Source organism: Malurus melanocephalus, unplaced genomic scaffold, assembly GCF_030028575.1.
Source record: "Malurus melanocephalus ecotype Western Australia unplaced genomic scaffold, MMel_1.1 scaffold_43, whole genome shotgun sequence".
NCBI classification, from domain to species: domain Eukaryota; kingdom Metazoa; phylum Chordata; class Aves; order Passeriformes; family Maluridae; genus Malurus; species Malurus melanocephalus.
Window position 1 is genome coordinate 756,587 of NW_026623275.1, and position 14,789 is coordinate 771,375.

The 14,789-nt window shown below is 41.6% G+C and overlaps 1 protein-coding gene and 1 long non-coding RNA gene across 2 annotated transcripts in view; one reads left to right on the plus strand and one right to left on the minus strand.

Annotated features, from left to right (window-relative positions):
• Positions 1–2,434: 2,434 nt before the first annotated feature.
• On the plus strand, positions 2,435–7,277 carry LOC130572838 (uncharacterized). The gene is made up of 3 exons (XR_008965265.1): positions 2,435–2,829; positions 6,258–6,376; positions 7,086–7,277. It is a non-coding gene; the product is annotated as an uncharacterized LOC130572838 (long non-coding RNA).
• A 4,368-nt stretch (positions 7,278–11,645) lies between these two features.
• PLAGL1 (PLAG1 like zinc finger 1) overlaps positions 11,646–14,789 on the minus strand; it is a 28,502-nt gene continuing 25,358 nt past the window's right edge. Inside the window, exon 7 of the mRNA XM_057364834.1 lies at positions 11,646–14,635. Coding sequence (XP_057220817.1) covers positions 13,360–14,635 — 1,276 coding nt within the window. The 3' untranslated portion in view covers positions 11,646–13,359. The remainder of the gene's footprint in view (positions 14,636–14,789) is intronic.

Below are 14,789 nucleotides of genomic sequence, written 5' to 3' on the forward strand. Positions count from 1 at the left end.
TTACAGAGGTTAATTTGGAGAAATACCTCTGTAGGCTACAAGTCAAATGAAAAGGACTCTCATTTTCAATTTTTCTTAATGGCTATTTTTGTTTAATACAAGTCATGTYCCTGCTCTGAAATGAGTGTGTGACTGCCTTTGGAGTTAGAAGGGCCTGAAACTACTTTCCATGTAGCTTTAACACCTGTTCTTTCCCAAAAACAGTGATTTAAAACCAAATCTCAAAAAATTCGATGTCTACAGAGGAAGATCCTTGTGGAATGCTGTTTAGCATATCATGGAAACATTCCATCTTAATGAAGATGATGTCACWCTTCACATGACACTTTCTACCTGAGCCATTACTGGGTATCACTAGCTCCTGCTGACTTCCAAACAGAATAAATCTGGGTGCAGGTCAGCAGGGATGAACTTCAGTATTGTTCCACCATCTCCTCRGCCAACTGTGACGTCAGTGTGAAAGCACATACCTAAGCAGTCATGTGGAAAACAATGCTGCCTGTCACAGCCAAGGAGAGCTTGTGCTTTGTTGGAACAGGATAAATAAGGAGGGAGTTCTGCAAAAGGGAACCCTGACATGCAGCTGGAGAGYTGGATTTGATAATCCTTGAGTCCTTTCCAGTCAGGATATTCTGTGATTTTATGGAGATGTCCGTTTCTGAGAGTGAAATGCTGTTCCAGCATGGGCCCTGTCCAAGTGCCCAGTGCCACAGTCAAGATATCCTGTACTGTGTAACCAAGACTCTTGCATGGTTTGTGCTTTGCACAGCTGCCTGAAGTCAAGGTCTRGCCCCTTCTACAACCTGGGGAAAACATTTTGCATGAGATGTTCTGGTAAAAAAGAACTTTTTAATGGTAACGTCAATGCATTTTGCTGAAATGGCTAATGAGCACCAGGGAAGGAGGAGGTGAGTGCTAGCAGAGGAGTTGAACATGTTTGAAACAGCAAATTATCTAGTGACTGCTTTCATTAGTGAACTTGATTAAAGAATTAATGAATGTGCACAGAAATACTCTGAATTCATCTTCAGTCTTGMACTATCTTAATTTACCTGCTTGTCCAAAACCATGTTTACTATACACTGAATTTTAAATCATGTATTTTCTCTTGGTGAGGCATAAATTACTAACATGCAGCTTCCTTTTTTGTTCCAGGGTTTTAGGCTGAATTTGTTATTTCACTCTTCTTGGAGAAAAATAGACTAATAAACCATCTGATAAGTAGTCCCTTTGACAGCATAATGTGGGCACCAGGCTCTGTTCCAAAGTCTGCTGAAATGAATGAAAAGATTCCCCTTGACCTCCCTGATCACTGGATTACAAACTGAATGGGTGGCTGCACAGTGTGCCTGGCACAACCCAACTGCAGGGATTTTCTGCAAGGGGTGGGGCTCTGCACATATATCTCTGCTCCTCAGTTTGTGTTACTGAGCCTTTGTCCCTTTGGTAGATCAGATCAGCCCCAAAACAGTGCTAAAAACTGATTTGGCAAGGGGAAAAAAAAACCCAAAACAAAACAAAAAAAGAACACATTGGAATCTGAGTGACTGTAAGAACCAATACAAAGGTGCAAGTACTTGGATTAGTGTTTCATGTCTCAAGATACATGAGAGCACAATGGTTTTATCCAGCAAAGTAGTTTGAGAAGAGAGAGATCTGTGTTTTGAGAGAGGTGAGATGTTTTGTGTCCCTGTGACTCGTGTGAGATACAAATCCAACAATGGCTCTCTGTGCCCTGATGATGCAGGCCTGGTGTGCTCCTCAGTGAGCAAGACACAGGTATCTGCTGCTCTTCTGCACTGCTGAGGAATATTCCTCTCAAGCTTGCTGTCAAAGAAACAGAAAGGAAGGACCTGAAACATGTGAGTAGAATGTTCAAAGAGAAATGAGGATTTAGAGATGCAGGGTTTAATAGAATGAGGTRTGTTTAATCCAGCTGAGCTGCAACCAAATTGCCTTGCTTAGGCATCTACTTAATTCCTGTGGAAAGAAAGTGGACAGCATAGCATGAGAAATTAATGAGAAGATCAAGAGAATAACTGAAAACTAGAAAGGGGGAGTAAGCAAAGTAAGACAGAAACATTTAATTTACCAGCTGTGGAGGGACTCACACAACTCACAGTGCAGCAGAGAGGCTGTAGTTTGGTCYTCAGTTCCATGGTGCTTCTCACAAAGAGGATTGCCCATCCTGTTGCAGAAGAGGGAGAGTGGTGCTAAAATCTGAGACACTTCTGAACCTTAAAACCTCGTTTGTTGTGAGGCATGGCTCTTCCACAAATTTGGCACTGGATCCCTTATCTATCTAAAATTACCTTGTGTTTCTGGATGCAGGTGCTCTCCCTAGTTTTCCTTGAACAGGATCAGACTGTTCTCCCTCTTAACCAAGAAAGAAAAAAAAATAGGTGTGTCAGGGGGAGTCCAACAGGACAGCTCCTGTTCACAGACCCAGTGTGTTCTTCTCTGCACATCGTTATTTGGACTGGCCTCCACCACGTCCCTGAGCAGAATAAACTGGAAATTGCTTCTATTTCTTATTTGTGTTGAACTGCTTTTTCAAGTTTTGATAAAGTCCTTCAGGAGTTAAAATGAACTCAAAATAAATACTGCTGCAGCTCCCTGCTCCTGAATAGAAGTAATTTTAAAGCCTGGGTAAGAAATCATCATTAACAAAGCATAAYTCTGACCCATAAACAACTGATTTTCTTCGCATCCAAGCTGATCCAATATGTCAGGAAAGCCTTCAAGGGGAAGAGCAAGTCCTTCAGCAACTTGAAACAGAGACTACAGGCAACAGAAACCACCCCTGTGAAGAAGAAGACCCTGCAAAAGGTACAGTTAAAACTGAAGTGTGTGTATTATGTCCAGATGAAGTCTTTCATCCATTAACACTATTGTTTCCTCCAAGGACAAAGCCTGGATGTTGTGGATGAGACTCACATATGTGCTTGACTGGGTGCCAAATTCTTTCCTCTCTCTCCCAGTGCTGCTAGTGTTTGGGAATATTTCAAATCAGTAATGTCATGGCTGCCCTGGGCACATAAGCATCTTTGCTTTTCTAGCAAATGTTCAAATATGTATTTTAAARACAATGTGAATCTCTAAGAGCTTTCTCTTCATCTAAATTTGAAAAAGAGCATTACCCAAGATRGTGCATGAGGGCCCAAAGAAGAACCTGAGAGCTGACCTTTCGCAGATGAAGTTGCAGAGACTCACTGTCTTTTTACTGAAGGGCTTACAAATGTGTTTGAGCTGAACTTGTTTACAGAGATGGAGAAAAAGATACTTAAGTTCTTAATGGAAGAAGTAATTTTGCAGGGAAGGAGGTGAATGCACATGGACATGCATGTATATTATTKCATCCAGAGATACCAATTTGCTACTGATTTGATACAACACTGCTGTTGTAAAATGTCCTTTAAAATCAGTTGTGAAAAGAAACAGAAGTATACAAGGGTTTCGAGTAAAAAGAAAGTGAGAAGTGGAGAAGGGAAGGTGTTAGTCATAGTATCTTTTCTAATCCTTCCTAAGTGCTCTTAGGTCTTTAAACACATTACCACGGTGGTTTTTGGAGTGCATTGTTTTTTTATCCTTCTGCCACTGTTGTCAATAGATGTGAAGGGCTGAATCAGCTTTTCTGTGCCTTTCAAAAAGAAGCAAACTCGTGTTGTTTGTAACATTTTTTCTTTCCCTCAGAAAGGAAATCCCTTGCTCTAGGATATTTCTGCCCTTTACAAGAGGGAAGTATAGTTTATGCCTTCTCTTATTTCCATTTCAGAAAACAGTGAGGGAAGAAATCTAACTGGAAGCAGAATTAGGAGTATTTTCTTAATACAATTCAATCAGCCAAGCAGGCTATAAAAGCTGTGAAGGAGGGCCACCCTCTTCCACCTTCTCCCCCACCAAGCACCAATCCAGATTTGGGGTCCACTTTGTCTTCTTGCTGTTCTTGTATTGATCTTCGGTGAGGCAGTGACATCTTATTTTCCACAGATGGGCTTCAGTTTTGCAGCCCTGGAACAACAGAATGTGAACATTAATTCCCTCCATAGGCTCTAATTTTCAGCTTCATTTTTTGGCCTGAATTGAGTAGGAATGCAAGGCAGAGGCAGTAGGGAAGAACAGAAAACTAACCATACATTTTAAACTTGAAGGAAGCAAGTTTGGGGTCTGATATGAGGACTTGAGGAGGAGAGTCAGGATAGCTGTACTGTCAGAGGGTGAAATACATCCTCTTTCCATTCAGAACAACTGCAGTGTACTCAGGCTTCCCCACTCCCACGGGTGGCTCTCCCACTGCCCCTTCTCCACCCAGCCTTGCAGASAGGGAAAGGCATTTAGAAAAACACAGGTCTGGTTTACTGCTAACACCTGCACAGAGCCCTCTGTGTTAAAAGATACAGATCCAAAGGGATGCATATACAGACACTATCTCATGATAGTGTGATYTGTAAAACATGGGAGCAATCTTGGAAAGGGTCTCAGTGGAGTCCTGCCTGTGTTAGGAAGGCAGAATGCAGAAGGGAAAAGGGGGGGCACCCTGGGCTCACTTCCAGAGCAGGAATTCATGACTGATAGCAAAAGCAGCTGCCATGATTCCAGCCTCTCTCCTCTCCTAGATGACAGAGATGCAGTATAAGCAGCAGTACACATTTTCCTTCCTTGATTGGGGTCAAGCTCCTCTGAATTTCCACTGCTGAGTTCTTTAATGACTGTTTTTTCTGGTCTTACTTTACCAACTCTAAGAGCAGACCCTCCCTTCCCTTCTCCCTCTTGGAGGAAACCAAGTCGTGCAAGAGCAGCGGTAGTTGTGGAAAAAGGAATTGGAGAATTGCTTTTTAGGAAGGACAAATTGCTGAGTGGCCTTGTGAGGATGTATATCCTGTACTACAGAACTGTATATCCTGTATTACAGGTCTGGTGAGAAAGTACATGGATTGTGGGAGGGAGAGAGAAGGATTTCCTTTTTGTCTCATCCTCCTCCAAACAGAGCCCAAAACTCCCTATTGTCCCCTGAAGTTCCAGGTATCCCTGCCAGCCCCTGAAGCCAGGATGAGCCCTGTCTCATCCTTCCCTCTCCGTGTTCAGAACCATTTTGCCCCCACTACTTGTCTGGAGCAGGCTTTTGGGGKCTGCTTGGGCCATTTTTATGGATTGTTACTGAGAGAAATAATTTGTAAATATGCTGTAGCTTTAGCATTAGGGTAAGGACACTCRGACTGCTTTTGTAAAGGCACTGGGCAGGGAGGAAGGGTCTGAGAACCTCAAGGGCAGTGTGATGGCTGAATGTGACTGTGCTGACCCTGAGCYCTGATTGTTCATTGCAATGAGTTGGACTGCACCAGCCATAAGTGTGGCAGCAGAGCTTTTAGCAGAATCAGGACAGCAATACTGTTAAAACAGATTTTAGAAAGCATTGCTGCGTGTTCTTCACAGTGCAGCTTCACACCCAGAAACCTGGCTCCAGTCTGGTTGACTGCATGGATCAGGGAGACCCCCAGAGGGGGTGTGGATGACCCACTGTCATCAGCCTGACCCTTGAGATCCAAGGCTTCACACCTAAGGGACCCTGGGAAGGAGAGGGAAACCAGAGGGGACTCTTCTGCTTCCCGGAGCAGGGACCTGTTTCCATATCCCTGCTTTTAGGTCTCCTTCATGGCAAGAGAGGCAGAGCTCCTCAGACTCTTGCTGATCTTCCATCCTCTGCATTTCTCTCAAGGATGGAAGGGTGCCACTCCATCAGTCTGCTTCTCTTTTGTACTCCCTGATACCCCTCAGCCTCTCCAGCTCCTCTTTAAGCTCTGCCACCAGGCTGAGCAGATYATCCACCTGTTCACACCACATGCAAGTGTCTTTCCCACTGTCCTCTGGCACTTAATACCAGGCTAAGACACTCTCTGCAGCCAGAGATCTGGATATTCACATGCTTCTCCAGGACCTTGGCTCAAACTAGTTAATTGTGAGGTTGGGAGCAGGTAGGAATAGGACAAAGATAATAAAATCTGCTTTTATGAATCCCCAGGATTTATTCCTGAAAGCAGTGGTTTGCTGGCTTAATACCATAAGCATGTATTTTAGGATCCCAAGTGTTTTTCTGGAGGAAAGTTTCATAGTTCTCATAAGTTTGTACTTTGGGAACTGGTGGAAATTCCTCATGGACATCTGCTGCCAGGCGTTGAACTGCACCTTGAGCACTCCAGTAAAGCAGGGCAATTCTGTAGTGCACAARCTGTGACACAAGCTGTTCTTTTCTTATTCAGACCATGTTCAGTGTCCATGCTGCTCAGAGAGTTTTGATGAGGCTGAAGAACAGAGCGATGTGGAGTTTTGTGAAGAAGAAGCTGTCTGCCACACTGCAAGCTCCACCAGACCGGCTTTGGTAAGCMAACACAGTCACACTTGTCTTGTTCTGGAAGCAGATTTGTTAAACTGTAGTTCATGGTGGGTAAAGACCTACATTAATATAAGACTTAAAATTCCAGGGAAGTTGATAAATTCYTATAAAAAGACACAATGATGAATGTAATCTGGGAGTTGCCCATAGCTGGAGCCCTTTTAATGATAAAAAAGTGACAGAATATGACTGTACGAAAAAGTTGAGACAACTTCTTCAGACTCTTCTGCAATTGTATTTCAGGGTAACATCTGTAGAGATTCAGAAATCTGCGAGCATTTGCATTACATGGAGAATGCTCTTCCTGTCCTTTAGGGCTCCCTGCTGTTGGAAGGTTTGCTATCCCCTGGTCACTAGCCACAAGGCCAAACGGCAGAGCCCTCTGGGGGAATCAGAAAAGTGGAGCTAAATCATCGGTCTCTTGAAATGAGATCCCGTTTTGCTATAGAAAAGAGAATAATGTAAACAGTTTCTTTAGGAGACTGCGGGTTTTTAGGAGGGTTTCTTTGGAGTTTTTTAAGAGGTTGAAAAATCTTATTACTCATTCACCCACTTTGAACAGGAAAAATGACTAGCAAGTGGRAGAGGGTGGATCTTTCTCCTGTTCATTCCTAGCACTACTTCAACAGTAAYTTGGAGAGTTTTCACGAGTCTATAAGCTCCTTGAGTGATGATTGTGCATCTTTTTTGCTAGGACAAGCACCCATTGACTACAAGAAAAACTCCAACATTAACACCTGCTGTGCTATCATTTCTAGAGACAGTACAAAAAGCTGGTAACACAGACAGTCATGGACCAGGTAAAGGCCTAATTTAGTCAYAATTTTCTTATAACAATCCCCGAGGTATCTGAGGTGGGGAAGGCATTTTTAAAGCAGATCCTAGGCWCTGGAATCCAGTTTTCTCATAGAATAATGTAGAATTATAAAGTTTGACTTTTTTTGTTGGTGGGGGTTTTTTTCGCTTGTTTGGTTTTTTTTTTGTTGGTTTTTTTTTTTTTTGTTTGGGGTTTTTTTGCAAGTCCTGACATGAAATCCTAAACTCATTTCCATACACCTGCTAGAAACGAGAGAGGCCAAAAATTTCCAAGTGGATGTTGTTGATAGTGAATGGCTTTCCTGGTCATCATCTTCATCTGTTGTGTGGAGTGTATGCACACAGGTTTTCATTTGGGTCTTCAGGAGGGATTTAGCATTCTCATTTAGAGGTCCTCAGACAGAMGTATCCATATAGACCTAAAATATAATCTGGCTTGAGGTTCCTTTTGCCCATAAAGAACTCCATAACAATTAATCTTCAATTTTAAGATTTATTCCATCATTTTTACCTTTAAGTATATTTAGATGAAGTATGAAGCTTTTGSTGTTGTTTGTTCCAAATGTCCTTGTTGATTTGGCCCTAAAATTAAAACCACCACTTCCCTAAAACAATTCCCTATAAGCAGGATTCCATAGAATAGGTTTTCTAGAACCTTCCATTGCTACTGGTAATGATGACGCCAATCAGTCCATGTTTAGAAGATTTTTAAAAAGTTATTTTAACTTGTGAAATGTAYGCAACTGCAGGACATGAGTTCCTTGCAGGGAATGTGGCCAAGAATGATTCCTTGTAGCTGACAAGGTATTTTGAGCCTGGGAGAGAGGTTTGTGAGTGTGCTTGGAGTGCAGGATGAAAAGGAATGTGCACCAAACAGTCACTTTCAGAGACTTCAACATTTGAAGTTGCTGCARGGTTCTGTGTGTGCTGCCATTGCTTGCTGCTGGTCAGTGGCTGCATCCTTCAGCTGTGGGGAAGACTGCAATGGGCATGGGAGTGTTCCATGCACAGTGTCATTGTCAGCTCTAGCCACCTCCCTGACTTTGCCAGCCACAGGAAAAACTGCTGACAGCACCCAGYGGTCCCATCTGGTGTTCTCCACTCCCTGGATTACCTGGGACTGCGTTAGCAGCACAGGAACTCCTGTGGTTATCGTGCAGGGTCTTGCAGACCACCAACAGGGATTTATTGATACCATCACCATTCTCCAGGTTTAGCCACTGAATTCTGAAAGCTGAGGCTTGTCAGGCTTGACACCTCTTTTCCCTCGGGACACTGCTAAGTCCAGGTATCACTGGGGTTGTCGTTGCAGCCGGTTCGCAGAGGCTTGGGACAGGCATTGCTTCCAGCAGGCCCCCAGGACACCCATCCACACTGGAATCTAAAATTGGGGGCAGTGGAACAGGGAAAGGACTGGCCTGGGTGAGTTTGCAKGTGCTGGGCTGTTGGCAACTACTGCTGAACTTTCTGTAAAACCTGAGCTTTGCCAGGTGCTTTACAGAGCACTTTGGGCAGGTGAGAGATCAGTTTCAGTTCTGCTCAAGCACTTTCTAGCTGAGAAAGCAGATGGGAGAAACTGGCTTTGAGAGATGCAAATAAATGCTCTCATCCTAGAAGAAGAAGAAGAAAAAGAGGAAGAAGAAGAAGAAGAAAAACAAGAAGAAGAAGACGACTAGAAGTGGTTTCCAGAATGAGCTGCTCCATCACCTTCCTAAGAATACAGGTTTAATCTTCTTACGTAAAACAGAATAAAATATAAAAGCTGTTTCTGTAATAAGAAACAGCAAGTATATGGCTTGTTGCTGTTTTTAGGCCACAAACAGAAGAAGCAGAAGAGAAGATAGAGTGGCTGGTCAGCAAGGATGTGTTAACGCTTTCTTCTGACACATTATGGAAGATCTTAAGCAACAGAATTTTCCAGCACAATTTCCACCTGAAGTGCTAGAGTAACCAATAAAATAAGCAAACTGAAATTCATTTGCTAAGGTTTGACTGKTTTTTTTTCTTTCCAGGCTACAAATCTTATTACGCTGTCCATTTCATAGTTATGAGATTATTTGTATCTGTTGCCAAGATTTAATTAAATGTTTGCCTACAGGGGATGGACATTATCACCAGTTCATTCAGTGGTTTTAACAAAATGTAGGAAGATCCACTACCATGTGATTTTCTTTTTCTTCTCCCTAATGCTTTGATATATTGAACAAGACAAGTGAACATTGTGGAATTTCATGTGAATGTTTAATAGAATCTTCCAGTAAACAATAATAGTGATTGATACATGATAAATGGCCATGTCTGCTGTGCATCTTCTTCAAAGCACTTTGAGTTCAGACTAAACCCAAATCTCATTCTTGCATTAAACACTTTAATTGCTTTTAGAAAGTGATTAACATGACAGAAATGCTGTGAAGGTATATCCTTCTTATTTTTTTGGTCACTTGATCCACTGTCAGCCTTGGATCACCTAGCATAAACTTTCAGTGATGCAACATGTAGGGAGGGACTTTTTAGCCCAATAATTTTCATTAAGGCTTTCAAGTAAAATCCATAAGGAATTTTCTTACCTATTAAATGCTCATGAAGTAAATGAAGATGAAAAGTAGTTGAACACAGCAGTAATAAATACCAGATTTTAAAGAGTTTCATTAAACTGCTCAGGCTTTAGCTAATAGTGATTAGATTAATACAGAAAGGATGACACTGAAGCAACTRTAACTACTACAACTTGAAAAAGGAGGCATGACAGTAGCCTAAATATATTAAAGCAGTGCTGCTTAGCCTTTCTTTCAATCCAGAAGAGGGGAAAAAACCCCAAACCCATTCCATGCAATGTTACCACAATTGCTTTAACAACCAAATAAATTAATCCTCAAAAGTTAGAGCAAGTTTTACTGTATTTGTTGTTGTGTGTGTGTCCCCATTATTTTCTGTCTGTGTATAGAAGTGTAGGAATTCACAGCTATTTCTAGTATCTTACAAAAAAATATAAGGGCAGGAATRGTATTGAGGAACAGAATTTTAAAATTTCCACTAACAAGAGATGGACCAATCATTAATTTACGGAATGTACCATTCCAGTTCAGACTGCCTATGAAAAAAAACTCTCTGAAATTACCAGCAATTCATTAAGAAAATGGAAGGTTGCAACAGGAAAGTTGGTAAATAAAACTGAAGAAAAAAGAAATGAGCTTGGTTTTGGATAGAGGATATGAAGTTAGCAATAGAACTACTTGTGTTTACATAGAAGATGCATTCTTTTATTCCATGCAGTATAATTTTAGCTTCTTGACATTATTTCAGCAGGTTTGTCTTCTTTTCTTCTTTCATAAAAAGAATAGATTTTTTTTGTATGAGACCAAGTGTTTATTAAATTTTGTTACTTTACAGAATCATTTGTTTATAGTAATTCTGTTTATTCMCCACATACTGCTCTGCTTCTATAGATTTTCAAGCAGAGTTCAGAGTTCAGAAAAAAAGAGTATTTTTATCTCTATTTGAATGTGAGGTAAAATATTCTAAGATCTCCCAGATCTTTCTGTCCCATCTCTTTGTGCTGCACCATGGCCTATCCCACCTCAAGTATTTTTAAATGCATCAAAATTGGTTATTTTATTTTTATTTGAATGAGACTTGGTCTTTAACCTGTAATTACATATGCATTGGTGAGAAATGCTTATCATCCTTCCATATTTCAGAAGAGGCTGAGATCAGGCAGCAGCACCTCTGTGGCAGCCCAGAGCCCAGGCACCCTGCTACAGGGGCTGAAAGCAGCTGAAAGAACATTCTCAGTGTTTGAATAATGTTTTCTTCTTAACATCACWTTTAAATACAAGGACAAGCAGTTCAGAGTAATTACTGGCACCTCTTATAAAAGCACAAACCAAAGTGATAAAATGTGTGTGATCAGGCAGTGCTACAAATTTCTTTTTTGTAGCAAAAGTTTTTGCGTTGTAGATTAGTTTTTTTTTTGGGTTTTTTAAAAGTACATAAACTTGAATGAAGACAAGTGAATACAGTTTGTGCAAACAAACAAAGAAAAAGAACCACAGTTAAGTGAATACATACACACACCATTCCAAGTCCAGATGAAAATATAAGCCTAGCTGTACAATGTGCATATAACATTGTTTGCAACCTTTTCCCTATTCTGGAATTTGTAATTTAAATAACTATTCACTGCACATGACTGTGCAGTACCTGTTCTTACTCTTTCTGTTGTCATTACAGGAATGATCTTCAAATTCATTTTTTCTGTCTTATGCCAAACATTTTCATGACAAAAGATACACCTCAGCACTGCATCTGCAGAACATATTCTCTCATGAACTGCARTAAGACCGTTCCTTAATCCAAGTACCGATCAACTTGTAAGAATATTCAATGACATTGTACAACTACAATGATCCATAGCACAGTAACAGCAAAACAGCAATCATTTWTTTTTTTTTATTTGAAGCTCTCTGGAAACATTCCTGTGATTAATGAGGGAGAAGAGAACATGCTTGCTTCACGTTATATTTGTAATGATTACGGGTACTATGAATTCTCTTTGGATTCAATGGAAGAGTAGCTCTTGGGGTTTGAGAATTTAGTCAGATTCAGAAATTCTGTGTCTGTTTTAGCTGCAACTGAATCCATTAATAACTGTGACATCCACTAAAACCATGATTATTTTTTATAACTATGGGTTAGGTGACAAAGTAAATAGTGAAGAGTTTGTCTGTTTTTTAATAATCTCATTACTCGAAAATGCGATTTTTGCAATTCCTGCTTGTTCATGCCTCWGATGGTAGGACTGTCACACCAACACACTGTCAGCTGAACTGTTCATGGACAGTGTGCTCCAGGAAACAAACAGAAGTCCCCGTAGTTCTAGTCTGCATGAAGCAAAGGCTGGAGTCCAACTGCAGCAGTCCCAATGCCACTGAGCAGAACTCCTGTGAGTAAAACAGCCTCAACCATCATCACACCCTCTAATTTCAGCAGACACTTGTCAGGCAGCTTCAGAATCAGGTTTTGAACAGGGCCAAGTGTCAGCTCACTACCACAGCCCTTCTGCCCATGGACCTGCCCCTGGCTCCACAGGGGTCCTGCTCAGGTTCAGCCCCCTCTGGTCCAAGGTTGGCTTCCTGTGAAAGCCCACATTTCAGATGGTTACAATTAATAATAATTTYCCAGACTAAACAAAGGCCATTTTTATGAACAAAAGGTGAATAAAGGTCCTTTAGGTAGGATGCATTATTTTTATTAAGTGTTAAATTAATCAAGCTGTTGACCCAACAGGATAACATAAGCTTAAATTTAAGCAAATGCTTAAGTGCTTTACTAGACAGAGAGAGAGCAGTGCCTGATGTCTTGACAGATCCAGCTCTAAATGAAAATTAATGTTTTGTTCTAATCTTTGAGACAATTCACTTCCCATTCTGAGAACTGCATGTGTCCAAGACAGTTCTTACACAGCCGTTCAGAAGTGGTTGTTATTTCCAGCCCTAGGAAAAAGGCCAGAGAGGCACAGAGCTGAACTGCCTGTCATAAAAACAAAATCTAGTTTAACATAATCATAATTGTGATGATCTTCATCTGAAGAAAGTGAAACAAGGATGYAAGATTTACTCTTGGAATGATTCTGACTTAAATTAAGGATTAATAAAGTTCATTAATTAAATGATTAACAGAAATCTATGGGATGCTGATAAATCATGTTACATTTGCCATGTGTACAAATTTGCTGTGATTTATGGCTCATTAAAATGATTTCTTTGTGATTCCCCCCTTCTTCCCATTCACCTTAACTGTATTTCTGCTGTTACAGCAGCCATMGTTTTCTTGTGCCTGTTATGATACTTTGCTGTCATTGAAGATAGTTATTTAGTAGTTTGCATGAAAAGTACGAAACAAAAATAGAGGGAGCTGAGAGAAATGTGTTAGCTCTACTGTTGTCATATGCTAAAAAACTAATAGTATGAAAAATAGAGCTTCTTGTTTATTAACAACCTGAATTTAACTACCATGTTCATAACATGCTTTGAAAACATCTTGGGCAGCTTTTCTTAAAAAAAAACAAAAACAAAACAAGCCCATCCTAACAGATTTAAGTAAGAAGTACAGTCTTTTTTAAAAAAAGGGAAAAATCCCACACAGGGTGATGGTTACTTGAAGGCATGGTGAAAGTGAGGCAACGTTACAGAATTTGTAGTGGATGGGAAGGAGCGAGGAAGATGATGCAGCGGGTTTATGGCCATCCCCCCAGTTGCTAGCTGAACACCTTGCTGTTGGCCGAGGCCATTCAGCCTGTGTGATGGTTCCTCTGAGCCAAATGCCATTGTGATGTCCCCAGCAGTGTTCTGGCTGTCACCTGGTGGAAGCTGCCAGAAACCCATCACATGAGTGAGATCCATGAAAGGCAGGCTTGCAGTTTCAGCTGCTGCCTCTGTCTCTTTGTGCACTGGGTACTTGTTAGTATCCCCTACAGGCCCTGAGGAAGCTTCTTCCATACTGATTTTGTGGAGAGACTGAGGTTCTGGCAACAGCAGGTCCTCGAGAAGATGCACGTTGTAGCCTTTAACATCCACTTTTATCGGTAGATTCTTGAGGGATCCTGCTGCAAATGAGGTAGAACTAAGGTCATATTTGTTAGGCTGATGAAGGTTCAGGTTGTTAGGGACRGCTGCTGAACACGGTGTGGGAGGGACAGCCGGGAGGCTGTCTGCACAGCCCATCCTTTGCAAGTGAGGAGGAGACTCGAGAGGAAGAGCAGTTTGTAAGCTTGGCTGGGAATGAAGATGTGAACAGTTGTATTCCTCTGTTTCTGAACTATTCAYGATCCCATTCTGCACAGGGACCCTTTCAGGAAGAGGGGACAGCATRCTGGCATCTTCCTTCAGTCTGTATGAGAAGAGCTGGTCAAGAAGACCCACGGAGTCACCATTCTGCAACCTGCTCTTCAGCAGTTCCTGCGGATGAGTCTTCCTCGTGTGGCGCGTCAAGTGGTCCTTCCTCCCAAACCTCTGGGCGCAGAACTGGCACAGGAAGTCTTTGCAGCCGGTGTGAACCACCATGTGACGCCGCACATCTTTACGGGTGTAGAAGTGACGCTCACAGTGGTCACACTTATGTTTCTTTTCCTTCATGTTGCCAGTTGGTTTCCCTGCATGACTTTTGAGGTGCTCCAACAGAACCTCGGTACCGCCGAACTCCTGGGCACACACCCTGCAGGTAAGGTCCCCGCTGGTGGCAGCGTGAAGAGCCAAGTGTCTCTTATAGCCTAGCTTGGTGTTGTACTTCTTGCCACACTCTTCACACTTGAAGGCCATCTTGTTAGGGTCATGAGTCTGAAGGTGATTCTTTAGATGGTCTTTCCTGTGAAAGGTTTTTTCACAGTAGCCGCACTGGTGAGATTTCTGTGGAGAATGAGTGGCTGAGTGCCTAAGAGAGAAAGAAAAACAGAACACACACGCAAAAAAGTTATTTGTGTTTGTATTTATTCTAGTATATTTGTTCTTGGAGACTAAAACTTGAAAACACCRGAACTCCTGAAGGAAGGCATTTTCACAACTTCTCAGGTTATTAGTAAAAGCCT